This window comes from Anser cygnoides, chromosome 31 (assembly GCF_040182565.1).
Source record: "Anser cygnoides isolate HZ-2024a breed goose chromosome 31, Taihu_goose_T2T_genome, whole genome shotgun sequence".
NCBI classification, from domain to species: Eukaryota; Metazoa; Chordata; class Aves; order Anseriformes; family Anatidae; genus Anser; species Anser cygnoides.
This window is the reverse complement of record NC_089903.1, coordinates 991,191-1,009,462: the sequence shown is the minus strand read 5'-3', so window position 1 is coordinate 1,009,462 and position 18,272 is coordinate 991,191. Positions and strand designations below refer to the sequence as shown.

Here is an 18,272-nt window from a genome sequence, read left to right as displayed (position 1 = left end):
CCCCACAGCTGGATGCTCTGCTCTGGGGAGGGGGGTTTCACGAGGGCACAGCACACGGGGAGAACGGCTTTTCACTGGTGACGATAGCAAGATTGAGTGGCTGAGCAATTACAAAGACAGCTCTTCCTTTCCGTAGCATATTCTCCCCTTTTTAAAGGACAGGCTCAGCTCAGTTTTTACCAGATTGTGGTGTTTTTTATTTATTTCTTTACAGCATGCAAACAGTGTGTAATATACTTCTTTTTGCTGCACTACCATCCTGAGTGGAACAACAGCTATTAAGACTAGAGGTAGAAAGAGGCGACTGAGGGGAGGCCTCACGGCGGCCCTCAGCTTCCTGAGGAGGGGAGTGGAGGGGCAGGCGCTGATCTCTTCTCTCTGGGGGCCCGAGGGAACAGCACGGAGCTTCATTGCCTCAGCCCCCTCCAGTCGCTGCAGGTCACTAAGGAAGAGGTAGATCGCAGCATGCTCCACACACGCTTACTTTTGTACCAGCACGGTGCCACTGCAGGTGCCCAGCAGCCGTCTGCAAGGCGCTCTTGAGTGGAAGGGAGAGACGAGTGCCGTGGAGCAGTCCCCCGATTCTCCCATCAAAAAGTGCCCCCATTCCGAAGCCTTTGGGTACACCTGAACTCCCCTGGGGAGCCTTTATGCAACCCCACACAACAGGACTCTGCGCCTTCTCTCTCTCCAGACCCTAACCCTAATTAAGGCCCCCCCCATAGCCACTAAGACCCCCCCCCCAAGCCATTAAGGATCCTCCCTGGGACCCCCCCAACCCCCCCCCCAGGATATTAAGCCTAACCCTAATTACACCCCTAATTAAGCCTCCCAACCCAAGCCTTTGGGTAGACCTGACCTCCCTTTGGGAGCCTTTACACAGCCCCACACACAACAGGACTCTGCGCCTTCTCTCTCCAAACAACCCTGACCCTAACCCTAATTACGCCCCTAATTAAGCCTCCCAGCAGCAGCCTTTGGGTAGACCTGATCTCGCTTTGGGAGCCTTTACACAGCCCCACACACAACAGGACTCTGCGCCTTCTCTCTCCTAACAACCCCGACCCTAACCCTAATTACGCCCCTAATGAAGCCTCCCAGCAGCAGCCTTTGGGTAGACCTGCTGTCCCTTTCTCCTCCCCCCCCGAACCACATCTCCCAGCACCCCCCGGCGGGCCGTTCCCTCCCAGCTCCCCCCGTTTCCACCCCGTTTCGTCGCCCTGACGCCATCTCCCCGCGCCATGAAGCCTCCCCCCCGGCCCCGCCTGGTCCCGGCCCGCTTCGCCGAGGCCCCGGCGGGGAGGCCCCGGGCCGCGGCCTGGTCGCTGCGGGAGAAGCGATCGCTGCTGGCGGCGCTGCGGGCCCAGGCCGCCCTCGGCCTCCCGGAGCTCCAGGCCCGGCCGCTGCGGGAGAGCCTCCCCCGGCGGAGCGAGGCCGAGGTGGGCCCGGGGGGGGGCTTAATGGCCCGGGGGGGGGTCCTTAATATCCCGGGGGGGCTTAAAGTCCATGGGGGGGGCTTAAAGGCCCGGGGGGTCCTTAAAGGCCCGGGGGGGGGGGCCTTAATATGCTTGGGGGGGTCTCAGGGAGGGTCCTTAATGGCTTTGGGGGGGGGGGGGTCCGTAATATGCCCGGAGGGGGTCCTTAATTTATTGGGGGGGGGGGGGTGTTGGGAGGGGTCCCGGGGAGGGTCCTTAATGGCTTGGGGGGGGGGGGGGTCCTTAATATGGCTGGGGGGGGCCTTAATATCCCTGGGGGGGGGCTCTTAATGGCCGAGGGGGGGTCATTAATGGCTGGGGGGTTCCTTAATATCCCCGGGGGGGGGTCCTTAATATCCCCGGGGGGGGTGTTGGCGGGGCCCTGGGGGAGGGTCCTTAATGGCTTGGGGGGGGAGTCTTAGTAATCTGGGGGGGGGCTTCGGGTGTGGGGGGGGACTCCTGGAGAGGGTCCTTAATGGCTTGGGGGGGGGGGGTCCCTTAATATGCCCGTGGGGGGGGGGGGTGGTCCTTAATAACACGGGGGGTCCTTGGGGGGGGGTTGGAAGGGGTCCTGGGTCCCCAATTCCTTGGGGAGGGGGCTTGGGGGGGTCCCCGGGGGGGTCCTGGGTCCCTGCGTACCCCAATGTACATGGTGGGGGCAATGGGGGGGTACAATGGGATGGGGGGGGTCTGGGGGTGCACCGGGGGAAATGGGGGGGTATATGGGGGTGGGGGGGGTGCACGGGGGGGGGCTGGGGGTACACGGGGGGGGCAACGGGGGGTTTTGGGGTGGCAATGGGGGGGGGGGGCATATCAGTGGGTCCTACGGGGTCGGGGTGGGTGGCAGCTCCCGGGGGCTGGAACTACGGGATATTTTTGGGGGGGGGGCTATGGGGTATTTGAGGGGGGGGTCCCTAATTCCTGTGCCCCCCCCCCCGGCAAAGATCCTCGGCCTGGTGTCGCGGCTGCGGGGCCGGGCGGCGCGCGAGGCCGTGGGCACCCAGCACCGCGCCTGCCTGGAGGAGCAGCGGCGCCGCCGCGCCCGGCGCCCGGCCCCCATCGAGGTGAGGACCCCCCGCCCCAGGGGGGGGGACACGGGGGGGTCATATTTGTGGGTTTTCTCCTCCCCCCCCCTCCAGGTGTGGCTGGAGCTGGCACAGACGCTGGCGGAGGGCGTGGAGGAGGCGGCGGCGGCGGCGTTTTCGCAGGTGGGGGGGGTAAAAAATGGGGGGGGGGTAAAAGTGGGGGGGGGGTGGGGGTAAATTGGGGGGGGGGACCGGGGGTAAAATGGGGGGGTGGGGTAAAGTGGGGGGGTTGGGCGTAAAATGAGGGGGGGGGTTAAATGGGGGAGCCCAAATTGGGGGGGGTGGGACAAGGGGGGTGAGGGTAAAGTGGGGGGGGGGGGGGTTGGGGATAAAGTGGGGGGGGTAAAATGGGGGGCTGGGGGTAAAATGGGGGGGTTGGGGGTAAAGGGGGAGTAAATTGGGGGGGTTGGGGGAAAATTTGGGGGGTTGGGGGTAAACCGGGGGGGTTAAACGGGGGGGGCTGGGGTTAAAATGGGGGGGGGGACCGGGGGTAAAATGGGGGGTGGGGGTAAAGTGGGGGGGGTTAAATTGGGGGATAAAATGGGGTTAAAAGGGAGGGTCCTTAATGGCTTGGGGAGGGGGAGTCTTAGTAATCTGGGGGGGGGGGGGGGCCTTAACATCGCCAGATGGTCTCCGAGGAAGGTAACTCCTCTGGGGTCTCCTTAAACAGGGGGCTGAGCTGCTGGGGGCACGGCTGGATTTGGGGTCCCACAGGTGTGACTGTCTGGGAGACCCTCAGCCTCATTCCCCCTCCCCATAACAACCCAGTGGTGAAATTGGGTGCTGGGGATTTTTCGTTATCTCACTTTGTTGAGGTCCTGCCTCGTGTCAACACACTGGTGGTGAGTGGAAACCCCTTGAGACCCAACCCCTTCCCGGCCCTCTCCTTCCCACACCTGCTCCTCCTATTTTGGGTGTGGGTCAATGGTATTTTTGTAGGGTTTGCAGCTGGGGGCAGGTAGGGAGGTGGAGACCAAACGTCTTTTCCCAGTGGCTGCTGTGGAGGAGCATCAGCGACGGGTTTTACCCTTCACCCTTAGCCTTTTCAACCCCCCTTCCCCATTTCCTATTTCATAATTACAAGTTGCAGCAAAAAAAAATAAAATTGCTTGAAAGCACATTAAGGACATTTCTGCCGGCATGGCAAAGCTGCCCAGGTGTGGGAAAGGGTTTTTGCAGTCTCCTTTCTTTCATCACTTCCCGCAGCGGGACGCAACCTTGTGCTGAATCCCAGGAGATAAAATGAGTCCTAGCCCAGAGACATTTCTGCTTTACGAGGTCCCCTCTGTGCTTTATTGTATTCCTTGAAATGAAAGCCAGTTTCTTTTATTTGCGTGGAGTTAGTCCCTTCTGCCTCTGCTCCTTGCACCTCACCTCCGTCCCCCCTGCCTGTCTCCCTCTCTATCCCCCAGCCGCAGTCCCTGCCCCGACCCTCTGGGTGCTGCAGGGACAGAAGGAATATTTCTTTGGAGACGCTGTCACGCTGGTGTGCACCACTCCCCCCAGCATCACTGGGAAGCTGACGTACCGAATTTTTGGCGAGGCTGGCTGGGCAGTTTCAGGATTTAGCTCGACGAATAACTACACGTTTGAGTTCGTCCTCTCCCGAATGCAACACAGGGGGCCGCATTTCTGCAGCTATTCCCTCAAGCAAGGTCGGAAGCAGCTCATATCCCCAACCAGCGAAAAACTGGTGATCAAGATTGGAGGTGAGCTGTGTGATTTCTTTATCTTTCTCTCTGCTTTCTCCCTCCTCTCTGAGAACTATTCAGATGCCCAAACGTGGGTGTCAGCTATCGCCCCGCAATGTGACAACTCACCTGGAAATCAGGATTGGTGGGCTTTGTGGTTTAACCCAGCCCATCGCCAAAATCAGTAGGATTTCTGGGTGGAGGATTTATCTTCTGGGACCAGCATGGTCTGGAAGGTGGCTGCCACTGGCGCTCTTCTCATGTCGTGGCAGGAAGCCTACAATCCCAAGCTTTGCTGCATGCAGTGGGAAGGCAAACAACTGGAGATCCGTTTGTGCTGTCCTTATTGCTACGTCTCCATTTATTCCTCCCCTTTTCTCAGACCACCTTCCCCAGCCCCTGCTGACGGTGGAGTCCCCGCTGGGAGAGGTGATGGCAGGAGATCTCCTGAGCATCATCTGTAAGGCCCCTGGAGACGCCACTGTACGGAGGTTTCGCTTCTACAGGGATGGCCAAGAGGTCCTCCCTACGACAGAAGGCTCTGAGGACAATGCAGCAGATCACGGGGGCAATTTAAGGACTTCCATGGTCCTCCAGCTCCCACGTGCTGGTCCCCAACAGAGTGGAAACTTTACCTGCAAGTATGAGGAAAAAAAGCCTGAGAGGTGGATCCCGTCCTTCACAAGCCAAGCCGTGTCTATCAGTATAAATGCCCAAAAGAAAGGTGAGCTGGCCATCCATCCACCCACCTAACAATCTGTCAGTCCATCCACCACCAACCCATCCATCCATCCACCCATCCATCCATCCAGTAACCAGCCCATTAAACCATCCCTCTCTCCATCTGTCCATCCGTCTGTCCCTCCCTCTCTCCATTTTTTCCTGAAACGATTCCATTCCAGTCCCTGTACGTTCCTCTCCAAACTAGCTGATTTTTGCACCGGGCAGCTGCTCTATCTATCCGATCACCATCCTTCTGTCCATGACTCAGCCCACCCAGTCTTGCACCCACCTCTCCCTCCCTCTCAGCCCTTCCATCACCCCAACCACCCCAAACAAGTATCGAGCATCCCTCTGTCCACCTTTATGGCTCAGCAGCCTCTCCTTGGCCTCCCGAGCCATTGTTCCCAAATTTCTCAGTGCCTCCTGCAGAGCCAAGCAAGCGGGGAAAGTCTTTGGGTGTTCAGCACTCAGGACCTGAGCAGAATGCCTGGAGACGGAGGGGTGGGGAAAGGGAAAGAGAGATGGTGGCGGAACGATGCTCACAGCCTTCCCTCCGTCAGCACGCATGAACTGTGTCTACATCTCCTAACCTGTCCCACCCTCTTGCAGGGAAGAGCTGCTTCCTTCTTCTACGGCTCCTGGTTGTGGGCGGCTGCTTCCTCACCATCAACAGCCTCATCCTCCTCTTCTTCTGGGCCCGGGGGAGAACCAAAGGTACACCCTGAGCTGAGGGGGGAATCGCCCCACCTTTGGGCTCCCCACCACCCACCTCGCTCCTTCCCGCAGACGCCTCGTTCCTGTCTGGAGCCAGCCCTGCCGGGATCTCCCAGCTGCACGCCAGATCCCCACACACCCTTCAGGAGGAGAATAAGTATGAGGAACACTAATGAGAGGAAGATGCTGTGGGCGATTCCACCCCCTAAAGACCGCTTCCTGCTGAAGACGCATCCCAAAAGACTGGTGTGCAGCCAAACGGGTGCTCACCTGTGGGAAAACAAAGCAAGAAACGGTTCCTGGGAGGATGAAAGAAGTAGAAAGGGGTCGTTTCACGTGGTAGAGGGGAGGGAGGAGACATGGACGTTGTCGGGAAGGGTGATTGTGAAAGAGAAAATGAAGAAAGACCAGAAATAAAAATGGAAATTGTGAGGAAAAAGAAAGGAGTGAGAAAGGGTGAGAAATGAAATGGAGAGACAAACAGTGTGAGTGAAAAATGAAAGCATGGACAGAGGCTGAGACAGAGTGAGAGAGGGATGGGGAAGAAAAGGGATGCCAGGAGCATCGAGGAGGGCACGACGGTGGGAAGAGCAGGTTGGAGAGGTGAAGGAGAAGAAAAAAGGTGGAAGGAGAGGCCCCAAATCAGAACAAGCCCTTGTGCGTGTCATTAACTGGATGGCCACCGCTGTCACCTCGCCTGGTTGTCCCGGTGTGTTAGGGATGTTAGGGCATCCAGGGAGGGGTGGGAGAGCCGCTGCAGGTGGGGTGGGTGGCTGGGGGCTCTGGTGTTTGGGCTTTTGGAGGGGAATGTCCCATAGCCCATATACGTGGGGAGCTGTGGGGCTGCAATAGGAGGATGCTGGAAATGCAGAGACTGGGAACGTGTGAAAATGTGGAGGTGGCATTTGAGCCCCTGGGGGTGGCGTACAGGGAACTGGGGGGATATTGGGGTGGGACGTTAAGGAGTGAGTGGTGGATATTTGGGGCATGTGCGGGGCTATGGATATGGCATGCCACCAGCACTGGATATGAGGGGAATGCAGGGATGTGGGGAAGCTGCGTGATCAATACGGGAACCTGAGCTGATGGGGGCGCGCTGGGAAATCTGGCTATGGATGGCACTAAGGACAGGGGCTTTGGGGATACGGCAGGCTGCTGGGGAGGGATATGGGGGCAGGAAGGAGATGGCGACCCTGCCGATGGGATACAGAGCGACTTTGGGGCAGTATGAGGCTGTGAGATATGAGGACAGCGGAACCGCTCTCTCCTGTCCTCCGCGGCCTTATCTCCACCTCGCAGCCTTCCTTCCCCTCCAGCCTCTTTCTGCCATGCCCTCAGCCCCCGGCAGCCAGCAGTGGATGAGAAAGAATCGATAGAGGGGAGGGAGCGTGCTGCCGGGCCATGAGGTCCCAACGCTGCTCCGTGACACCGGGAGGGCTGCGAGGTCACAATACCTCTCGGTGATGCAGTGCTGGGCCGTGACATCCCGACACCCCATTGTGACGCTGGGCCAGCCCACAGGCACTGCTCCGCACCGGTCCTGACAGCAGCAGTAGCTGCAGCTGCAGCGGCGGTGGTGGAAGCATGGTGCGAGTGTGGGGAGCCACGGCCCCCTGCCTGCGTCCTCTTCCTCCTGCTGGTGGCCCTGTGTGCCCGGGGTGCCCAGGCTGCGCCATGGCGACCACCGGGAGCAGGTGGGTGGGCAGGGCCGGGGCCAACACCAAACCCTGGGCGGCATGGTGCTGCGCGGCACGCGTATGGATGGAGGGGACGGGGACGGGATGGCAGCAGGGCCGGGCGGGCACCGCGGGCAGGGGGCAGGCAGGAGGCAGAAGCCCCGCAGGGTGGCACGGTGGGGCCGTGGCTGCTGCGGGGTTGTTTCCTGCCGGGGGGGCCGGAGCGGCGCTGGGGCCGAGAAGCCCGGGTCTGAGCCCCTGTGGGGCTGAGGCCGCTGGCCCCTCTTGGAAATTTCCACCTGCATCTTTGTCCCGTGACATTGCCTCAGCCCCCTCAGTCACTGCAGGGTGCTGGGGAAGAGGGAGAGCACAGCATGCCATGGCAACGTCTCTCATCTCTGCTTGATTTTAGATGATGACGATGTTGGCTCTCGATATCCAGCTTCTCAGCTGGATCATGGTTTGGAGCCTCAGGAGGATCCCCGAGGTACGTTGCGAGTGTGCTTCCTTGAAGGAAGATGGCTAATGGGCTGTAATAGTTTATTCAGGGTCTTCCAAGTGCGTTTGTGCCTTGAGGGGGCTTGCACAAATGAGCCTGAATATTTCTTCACTTGGAGAGATGCCACCCCTGCCCCTCTCCACAGAGAGGGAAGAACCCAGGCTTTTCTTCCTGTTTGGGCCATGTCATTACCTGAGCCCCAGCCAGTGCCTCCGGTCACTGAGGAAGAGGCAGGCCCCAAGAGGCAATGGAAGCTCCCCTTACCTGTGTCTGATCCACTTGTGCCCACAGGCAGTACTGGTCAAGTGCCTCCATGGAATCCTGCTCCTGAGCCTGCCAGTATGGGTCCCACAGGTGGTAAGTTGTCCGTGTTCATTTCCTTGCTGTTTGTTAAGGGTTTGTTGAGCTAGCTCAGCAAGGGTTCAGCTGCTCACTGGCCAGGGGCTTCTCCATGACAAACATGGATGATCATTTTTCCCGGGGTCTGCACGCTCCCCTGCAGTGGGGTCTTCCTTTGTGTCCAGCAGAGATCTTCCCGGAAGAAACACCTGAGGGGCCACATCTTTGGCGGCGTGGTCCCTGCGGGGTGTTGCGCACAGCCTGGAGAGAGGATTTGGGAAGAGGCCAAGAGGGAGCCTCCAGCTCAGCAGGCCCCTTTGCGGCTTTGGAAATCCTGGCTCGTGTCTGGGTCCCACATCCTTGCCTGAGCCCCCTCCAGTCGCTGCAGGTCACTAAGGAAGAGGTAGATCACACCATGCACGGGGAATGTTTCTCTTCTGTGCTTGATTGCAGCAGTTCTCGTAGGCTCTGGCTACTCGACACCTCAGCCTGATGTGGACCACGAGCCTCAGGTTAATCTGCCAGGTAAGTCAGCGGAAGGCAGGAGCATCTAGGTGCTGCAGAGCCAGCAGGCACCTTGCGCTTGAGTTGAGACCTGGGGTGGGCACGGGGAGGGCCCTTCTCCGGGCAGCTCCACGCACGCTTAGTTTGTACCAGCACGGTGCCACTGCAGGCACCCAGCAACTGTTTGCAAGATGCTCTGGAGTGGCAGGGAGAGACGAGTGCCGTGGAGCAGTCCCCTCTTTGAACCGCATTCTCTGTCACTCTGGTCAGAAGGAGTATGTTGGCGTAGTTCACAGGAGGGACTCCACTTGTGTTTACAGATGGGACCGAAGGCGAAGGTGATGCAGGCTCCCAGATGGGTTCCAGGACTGAAGCTCTGGGAGATGGCCTGGGTAAGTTGTGGCTTTTGACTTCCTTTGAGAGCTGCCAGCTCAAAGCCCAAACGTCAGCCAGGCATCTCTGCAGGTGGGAGGGTATAGACCGGCACGTGTGTGTGCCCTGTCAAGGCACGAGCCCTGGTATGCTCTCCTACTGAGCTATTGATGTAGATGGCGCTGGGACAGAAACTTCTCACGGGGGCTTTGGTTGCAGAAGTGTCCCCAGGGAGGGCTTTGCCAGACCCTCGGCTGCTTCCTGCGCTGGAGCCCAGCTGGTATCCCAGGGGTGGGAAGTCATTTCACTGACTTCACAAACGAAGCCCTGGTCCTCCAAATTGCACTGGTGCCAAAGTTAACTTCCTACTTTCTGTTCAGGTCCTCTAACAGCGAAGGACAATGCTGAAATAAGAAAATCTTCCCCAACATCCCCTGACATCGTAGAGGACATCATAAAGGAGTTAGAGGAGGCAGCACCTGGTGGGTATATTTCACTCTGTCCGCCATAAGACTTGGGAAGCTGAGGTTCTAAATCCATGTGTGGACACACCGTAACCTGCACAGCAGGAAGGGATGGATCAGAGCGGAGACACTCAATTTCACACCTGGCAGGCACTGGTGAGCGCCAGAGAAGGCCGAGAGCCTCTGCTGCCGCTTGTGGGTCACGCCGTGTCCCAGGGGCAGCTGCTAGCCCAGCACTACCATAAGTGGTCCGAGCTGTTCCGTGCAAACATTGGGATCCAGCCAGCAGCAACTGGTGTGTGCTTGCAGCTGTGCCCAGAATATGGTTCAAGGAGGAGCAGTTCCTTGTAGTCACACTGTCCTGCTTTCTTTCTAAAGAGCTGGTTAGAGAGACTGTGCCGAAGGAGGTGCTTTGGCGAGGAAGCGGTCGCAAGCTGCCACTCCCTGGCAAAATTACAGGGGCAACACAGGCAACTGCCCCACCAGGTAAAGGCTGTTTCTTGGTCATCCGCTGTCACCAACCAGAACCAGCATGCGTGTGCAGGTTCTTGCCCTGGTACCCGCTCTTGCAGCTCATGTCAGCAGCCAAACCCAAGAGTGTCAGTAGGCAGCAAGTGTTGCAGAGGAAGGCAGGAGTGGCTCCCTGAGGATGGCTGTCTTCCCCGGGCTGTGACAGCATGTGAGAGCAGTGCAGCGGAGAGACGCTCACAAAGCTCTGTGGCTGTGGTTAGAGAGGGGTCACCTCCCAGCGCACCCAGTTCCCAGGGATTTTGGAACCTTGCTCTTGGGGGAACGAGGCCGTCAGAAGCCCATTGAGCAGACGATGGGAAACGGGACCCCTCCTGTGAGCTGAGGCCCAGAGTGATGCCCTGACCCAGTGCAAACAGGGCACTGCCATAGAGCTACTGATGTAGGTGTCGATGTGACAGAAACTTCTCACGGGGCTTTGGTTGCAGAAGTGTCCCCAGGGAGGGCTTTGCCAGACCCTCGGCTGCTTCCTGCGCTGGAGCCCAGCTGGTATCCCAGGGGTGGGAAGTCATTTCACTGACTTCACAAACGAAGCCCTGGTCCTCCAAATTGCACTGGTGCCAAAGTTAACTTCCTACTTTCTCTTCAGGTCCTCTAAGAGCAAAGGATAAAGCTGAAAGAGTAAAACCTTCCCTGAGGTCCTCTCACATCACAGGGAAAATCAGAAAGTACTTCGAGAAGGCAGCACCTGGTGGGTATATTTCACTCTGTCCGCCATAAGACTTGGGAAGCTGAGGTTCTAAATCCATGTGTGGACACACCGTAACCTGCACAGCAGGAAGGGATGGATCAGAGCGGAGACACTCAATTTCACACCTGGCAGGCACTGGTGAGCCTCAGAGAAGGCCGAGAGCCTCTGCTGCCGCTTGTGGGTCACGCCGTGTCCCAGGGGCAGCTGCTAGCCCAGCACTACCGTAAGTGGTCCGAGCTGTTCCGTGCAAACATTGGTATCCAGCCAGCAGCAAAGGGCTTCTGCTGAACTTGTGTTCAGCTCCTGCACAGCGCTGCTTGCAGCTGGGCGAGTTCAAGGCAGGAGGCACAGCCCAAGCAGTCCTTGCTGTCTCATTTGCCGGGAGACACATGTCACTGCAGGGGAAAAGCACCCTTGGCGCTTACCTCAGTTTCAGCTGATTTAGCTGTCCAATTCTAGTTGGGTTTCAAATGACTTGGCTGTGCTTCTCCTCTTGTTTGGGGACTGTGGGCTCTTCCCTGATGCCCACAACTGTGCCCACAACATGGTTCAAGAGCTTGCGGCTCAGCCTGATGTGTGTGACTCTTGCCCTTCCCATGGGATGGAGTCAGCATGATGGGATGGACATGCTTCTCAGAAGGGCTGTTCCTGCCTCTGAACTGGATGCAGCTTTTTTCTGTCCTCTTTGAAGGCACGAATTGAGCAACATCTTGCAGTGTGCCAAAAATGCACTATGTGCGATGTGAACAAGAAGATCTCCTGCAATCTCCTGGTCTCGCAGCAGGCCAGATTTTGCTGTCTGTGCTGGTAGACTGCCAGGAGTCGAACACTTAGATTTTTCTTTGTGAATGACATGTTGTTTGGAGTAGTGAGTACCTCCCCCAGAAGCCCAGGCCGTAGCTTCTAAACTTTAGGGATGTCTTTTGAGAAGCACTACCTTTCAAAGATACCGTCCTCGAAAGGAGGAGCGGTTCCTTAGGGTCACACTGTCCTGCTTTCTTTCTAAAGGGCTGGTTAGAGAGACTGTGCCGAAGAAGGTGCTTTGGCGAGGAAGCGGTCGCACGCTGCCGCTCCCTGGCAAAAGAACAGAGCCAGTGAAGTCAACTGCCCCACCAGGTAAAGGCTGTTTCTTGGTCATCCGCTGTCACCAACCAGAACCAGCATGCGTGTGCAGGTTCTTGCCCTGGTACCCGCTCTTGCAGCTCATGTCAGCAGCCAAACCCAAGAGTGTCAGTAGGCAGCAAGTGTTGCAGAGGAAGGCAGGAGTGGCTCCCTGAGGATGGCTGTCTTCCCCGGGCTGTGACAGCATGTGAGAGCAGTGCAGCGGAGAGACGCTCACAAAGCTCTGTGGCTGTGGCTAGAGAGGGGTCACCTCCCAGCGCACCCAGTTCCCAGGGATTTTGGAACCTTGCTCTTGGGGGAACGAGGCCGTCAGAAGCCCATTGAGCAGACGATGGGAAACGGGACCCCTCCTGTGAGCTGAGGCCCAGAGTGATGCCCTGACCCAGTGCAAACGGGGCACTGCCATAGAGCTACTGATGTAGGTGTCGATGTGACAGAAACTTCTCACGGGGCTTTGGTTGCAGAAGTGTCCCCAGGGAGGGCTTTGCCAGACCCTCGGCTGCTTCCTGCGCTGGAGCCCAGCTGGTATCCCAGGGGTGGGAAGTCATTTCACTGACTTCACAAACGAAGCCCTGGTTCTCCAAATTGCACTGGTGCCAAAGTTAACTTCCTACTTTCTGTTCAGGTCCTCTAACAGCGAAGGACAATGCTGAAATAAGAAAATCTTCCCCAACATCCCCTGACATCATAGAGGATCTCATAAAGGAGTTAGACGAGGCAGCACCTGGTGGGTATATTTCACTCTGTCCGCCATAAGACTTGGGAAGCTGAGGTTCTAAATCCATGTGTGGACACACCGTAACCTGCACAGCAGGAAGGGATGGATCAGAGCGGAGACACTCAATTTCACACCTGGCAGGCACTGGTGAGCGCCAGAGAAGGCCGAGAGCCTCTGCTGCCGCTTGTGGGTCACGCCGTGTCCCAGGGGCAGCTGCTAGCCCAGCACTACCATAAGTGGTCCGAGCTGTTCCGTGCAAACATTGGTATCCAGCCAGCAGCAAAGGGCTTCTGCTGAACTTGTGTTCAGCTCCCGCACAGCGCTGCTTGCAGCTGGGCGAGTTCAAGGCAGGAGGCACAGCCCAAGCAGTCCTTGCTGTCTCATTTGCCGGGAGACACATGTCACTGCAGGGGAAAAGCACCCTTGGCGCTTACCTCAGTTTCAGCTGATTTAGCTGTCCAATTCTAGTTGGGTTTCAAAATGACTTGGCTGTGCTTCTCCTCTTGTTTGGGGACTGTGGGCTCTTCCCTGATGCCCACGACTGTGCCCACAACATGGTTCAAGAGCTTGCGGCTCAGCCTGATGTGTGTGACTCTTGCCCTTCCCATGGGATGGAGTCAGCATGATGGGATGGACATGCTTCTCAGAAGGGCTGTTCCTGCCTCTGAACTGGATGCAGCTTTTTTCTGTCCTCTTTGAAGGCACGAATTGAGCAACATCTTGCAGTGTGCCAAAAATGCACTATGTGCGATGTGAACAAGAAGATCTCCTGCAATCTCCTGGTCTCGCAGCAGGCCAGATTTTGCTGTCTGTGCTGGTAGACTGCCAGGAGTCGAACACTTAGATTTTTCTTTGTGAATGACATGTTGTTTGGAGTAGTGAGTACCTCCCCCAGAAGCCCAGGCCGTAGCTTCTAAACTTTAGGGATGTCTTTTGAGAAGCACTACCTTTCAAAGATACCGTCCTCGAAAGGAGGAGCGGTTCCTTAGGGTCACACTGTCCTGCTTTCTTTCTAAAGGGCTGGTTAGAGAGACTGTGCCGAAGGAGGTGCTTTGGCGAGGAAGCGGTCGCACGCTGCCACTCTCTGACAAACGAACAGGGGCAACACAGGCAACTGCCACACCAGGTAAAGGCTGTTTCTTGGTCATCCGCTGTCACCAACCAGAACCAGCATGCGTGTGCAGGTTCTTGCCCTGGTACCCGCTCTTGCAGCTCATGTCAGCAGCCAAACCCAAGAGTGTCAGTAGGCAGCAAGTGTTGCAGAGGAAGGCAGGAGTGGCTCCCTGAGGATGGCTGTCTTCCCCGGGCTGTGACAGCATGTGAGAGCAGTGCAGCGGAGAGACGCTCACAAAGCTCTGTGGCTGTGGCTAGAGAGGGGTCACCTCCCAGCGCACCCAGTTCCCAGGGATTTTGGAACCTTGCTCTTGGGGGAACGAGGCCGTCAGAAGCCCATTGAGCAGACGATGGGAAACGGGACCCCTCCTGTGAGCTGAGGCCCAGAGTGATGCCCTGACCCAGTGCAAACAGGGCACTGCCTCACTGGCACTCCTGGGCTCCCGAATTTTGTTCAGTTTTGTCCCTAAGGCTCCGAGTGTGCCTCGAGCAGCGAAGGTGGGCAAGCGCCTAAGAACTTTTAGAACTCCAAAGAGCTGGGGAAGCAAACCTGAGACACTGGGCCCTCAGCATTATGGCAGGGGAAACAAAGGATGGAGGGAAAACAAAGCTGAGAGGCAAAAGGGAGGCTCCAGAGTGCCTTGAGTTGCAGTGCCTTTGGCAGATTCCCCAGCTTCTGCTGAACCTCAGGAAGCATTGCGGCCTGAGGATTTTCACTTGCTCAAAGATGCTAACCAAATGAAACAGAACACTTCCTGGCAATGCCAGACCTCCGGTGAGATTACCAGTAGTGCGCAGGACACAGCAATGTCCACAATTGTTCTTGCAGGCGTGGATGGGGAGAACAATGCAAACACTGCGAAGCGCCAATATTTCCTAAGTTCCTGGATAGCAGGCACTGTGGCATTCTCGGCTCCCCTCCTGTTTTTGATACTTGTGTGCTGCGTGCGTGCTTATCCGGCGTTGGAGGCATAAAAATCAGTGAGTTGTTGTTCCCCCGCTCCCTCTCCTCCTCTCCCCCTCCCAAATTCGTTACCGTATCTTTGTCAACGTTATTATGTGGCTGCTGCCAGCCAGGAAGCAGTTGTCGTTAGCGTATTGTGAAGTGAGCAGTTAGTTTTTGACCAGACTCTTCTGAAATTTCTGCTGTCCAGTGCTTTAGGTGGCCTCTAATTCCTGGGCATTCTGTTCTGGAGCCCATTTTTCTGTTGCTGGTCTTAGCGAAGCTTGGCCCTTCCGCAGCAAGAGCAGAGCCAGGGACAGCCGTAGGCAAAGCGAGGTCAGGAAGAGAAATGCAGGAGCTGAGAGAGGGTGCCATCAGAGAGAGAAGCGCAGCAGTGCCAGTTCCCCCCAGCACAAGGCACCCTGTTCTGGGATGCCCTGAATTGCAGGTGTCCGCCTCAGCCAAGGTGTGCCAGCTACTGGGAGCATGGGGATGAGCCCTGCCAGCTGCGGGCATTGCCTTGGAGAGGGGCAGTCGGTGTGTCACAGCCGCACCTGAGCGCTGCCAGCGTGCGTGTCCTCAGCACACACAGAGCTTGTGTGTTTAATTACACATCCCAAAGAGCGGATGGGCAGCACCTCCCCGAACAGGGAGCCGAGGCCGTCACCTTGTTGGGCCAGGGCCAGGGCCGGGCAGGGAGCTGAGTACTGGTCCTTGCAAGGCGCTCTGAAAAAGGGCAGCCGGTGGCTGTTGGGACCCGGTCGTGCTGAGCCCGGCTGTGGACCCCTGTCTCTGCGGGGGCCAGGTCTTCTTGCTGGGACAGCACGTGCAGAGCAGGCAGGTCAGGATGGCTGGCGAGGCGCTGGGGAGGAGACAAGCTGGGGCAGGATGTGGAGGGGAGCAGAGTCCCAGCCGAGGGCACAGGGCACCCTGTTTTCTGCACAGAGCACTGTGTGCCCACAGCTCACGCACAGCCGGGTGCCTGCACCCTGCTGCCTCGCACCCGCCTGGCACCGCAGCCGCAGCACGGCCTCAGCAAGTTCCTGTCTCCGCAGGCGCCTCGCCGCAGCCCAGGCAGCCCAGACTGACACCCGCAGCCGCTCCGTGAGCCCCTACAGGCAGCCTGACCACCGTGGTACGCCTGAGAGCCAGGCCCGACGCCAGCGGCCACCATCAGTGCCTGGAAGAGCGGCCCGCCTGCCACCAGCGGCCAGCCTGCCACCCTCCTCCAAGGGCTGGGGCAGGCCCCCCGGGGTGCAGCCTGGGGCAATTACTGACCCCCAGGCTGCAGCTTAAATAAATATTGTGAAATATTTATGTTGTGTTATGTTATGTCAGTGACGGCTGAGGTCACTGGGCCTGTTCAGCCTGGAGAAGAGGAGGCTGAGGGGGACCTCATCACAGTCTACAACTTCCTCGTAAGGGGGTGTCGAGAGGCAGGAGACCTTTTCTCCATTAACACCCCCCCAGGATATTAAGCCTAACCCTAATTACACCCCTAATTAAGCCTCCCAGCAGCAGCCTTTGGGTAGACCTGACCTCCCTTTGGGAGCCTTTACACAGCCCCACACGCAACGGGACTTAATGGCCCGGGAGGGGGCTTAATGGCCCGGGGGGGGGTGTCCTTAATATCCCCGGGGGGGCTTAAAATCCATGGGGGGGGGCTTAAAGGCCCGGGGGGGTCCTTAAAGGCCTGGGGGGGGGCTTAAAATCCATGGGGGGGCCTTAATATCCCAGGGGTTCCTTAATATCCCGGGGGGGCCTTAATGGCCCGGGGTGTCCTTAATATCCCGGGGGGGGGGGGGGGGCTTAATGCCCGGGGGGGGTCCTTAATATGCTTGGGGGGGTCTCAGGGAGGGTCCTTAATGGCTTGGGGGGGGTCCCTTAATATGCCCGTGGGGGTCCTTAATTTATTGGGGGAGGGGAAGGTGTGTGGGGGGGTGTTCTCTCTCTCCAGACCCTAACCCTAATTAAGGCCCCCCCATAGCCACTAAGACCCCCCCGTGGGAACAGAAATGTTGTTTTTGCAGTGTTACATGGTACAGAAGGAAGGAATGGGGTATTGAGATGTGCTTACAGTGATAAGAAAGCTCAGCAGGTGACCTCCTAAAATGCAGACACCCAGCCTCCTTAGAGCGATCAGGTGGAAATCGCTGTGTTAAGTCAAGGCAGACAAGGGGAGAAAACATTGCCATCCCAAAAACAGGCTGGCAACTGAAGGCCAGGCATTGTCTGGGAAGCATCAGACAGATTGTGAGCCTGGATTGCCCACTCAGTGGGGAAACTGGGGAGGGTCCCGGCACCAAACAGTATGTTGACAAAAATCCCCCCCCCCCCCCCCCCCAAAAAAAAGCCCCAAAACCCGGGGAAACGGCCCCAAAATCCGGGGAAACGGCCCCAAAAGCTGCTGCTTGTGACCCGTTTTGGGACACCCCCCCCCCCCCCCCCCCCGAAAAAACCCACTAAAATTTCAGGGAATTCCCCCAAAACCTCTCCCCCCCCAATCAGGGACCCCCAAAAGCCCCAAATTTGGGGGAAATGCCCCCAAAAAGCTGCTGCTTGTGGCGCAAAGGGGGGGGGGGCACGGGGACACCCCCTTAAAAAATACAAACTTTTGGGGGGAAATCGCCCAAAACCTGCACTTTGTTACCCACGTTTGAGACCCCCCCCACACACCGAAACCCCCCCAATTTGGGGAAATCCCCCCAGAAGTCCCAAAATCGGGGGAAATTCCCCCAAAACCCGCCGCTTGTGACCCCTTTTTCGGACCCCCCCCCCCCAGCAAAACCCCCAAATTTGGGGAATTTCCCCCAAAACCGCTGCTTGTGGTGTGCCTGTAGGATCCCCCCCCCCCCAGACCCCAAATTTTGGGTGAAAATCCCCCCAAATCCCTCCCCGTGACGTTACTTTTGTGGACCCCCCCCCCCGAGACCCCCAAATTGGGGGGAATCCCCCAAAGCTGCTATTTGTGCCCCCCCCCCCCCATTTTGGGGTGAAATCCCCCCGAAGCTGCTGCTGGGACCCCTCAAAACCCCAAATTTGGGGAAAACTCCCCCAAACCCATTTGTGACCCCCAGTTACCCCCCCCCCCCCCCCAAAAAAACCAACCCTTATTTTGGGGAGAAATCCCCCAAAACCCGCAGTTTTGCCCCCCTCCCCCCTTAAAATTTAGAGGAAAATCCCCTAAAAAAAATACATTTCTTACCCAAGCGCCCCCCCGGACCCCAAATTTTGGGGGAAATCCCCTAAATCCCGCTGTTTGGGACCCCCCCCCCCACCCTAAACGATTTGGGGGGGCATTTTGGGGCCCCCCCCCTCACCTAAAACACCCTGGGGGGGGCATTTTGGGGTCCCCACCCCCACCCTGAATGATTTGGGGGGGCATTTTGGGGTCCCCCCTTACCTTTAGGGCCTTGGGGGGGGGCATTGTAGGGGCCCCTCCCACCCCAAATGATTTGGGGGGGGATTTTGAGGACCCCCCGGCACCCGAAATCATTGGGGGGGGGCATTTTGGGGTCCTCCTGACCCTAAATGACTTGGGGGGGGCATTTTGGGGTCCCCCCCTTACCTTAAGCACCTCGGGGGGGGGGGGCACTGTAGGGCCCCTCCCACCCC

At 57.9% G+C, this 18,272-nt stretch overlaps 1 protein-coding gene and 1 long non-coding RNA gene across 6 annotated transcripts; both read left to right on the top strand.

Moving 5' to 3' along the window:
- Window positions 1-1,072: 1,072 nt before the first annotated feature.
- LOC136787933 (uncharacterized) lies at window positions 1,073-6,241 on the top strand. Of its 2 annotated transcripts, XM_066985357.1 has the most exons (6): window positions 1,073-1,439; window positions 2,420-2,539; window positions 3,973-4,269; window positions 4,634-4,975; window positions 5,584-5,688; window positions 5,761-6,241. In XM_066985357.1, exons 1-6 carry the CDS (start codon window positions 1,088-1,090, stop codon window positions 5,859-5,861), a joined length of 1,317 nt encoding a protein of 438 aa, XP_066841458.1. In that variant the 5' UTR covers window positions 1,073-1,087; the 3' UTR covers window positions 5,862-6,241. The 2 variants fall into 2 exon arrangements, with proteins under 2 accessions (XP_066841458.1, XP_066841459.1); XM_066985358.1 differs by lacking the exon at window positions 2,420-2,539.
- A 2,131-nt stretch (window positions 6,242-8,372) lies between these two features.
- On the top strand, window positions 8,373-15,922 carry LOC136787949 (uncharacterized). Of its 4 annotated transcripts, none has more exons than XR_010827016.1 (5): window positions 8,373-9,098; window positions 10,660-10,761; window positions 13,620-13,727; window positions 14,544-14,695; window positions 15,713-15,922. It is a non-coding gene; the product is annotated as an uncharacterized lncRNA (long non-coding RNA). The 4 variants fall into 4 exon arrangements; XR_010827015.1 differs by lacking the exon at window positions 8,373-9,098 and adding an exon at window positions 9,592-10,028; XR_010827017.1 differs by lacking the exon at window positions 8,373-9,098 and adding an exon at window positions 11,770-11,798 and having other exon boundaries at window positions 10,363-10,761; window positions 13,649-13,727; window positions 15,713-15,921.
- Window positions 15,923-18,272: the final 2,350 nt, after the last annotated feature.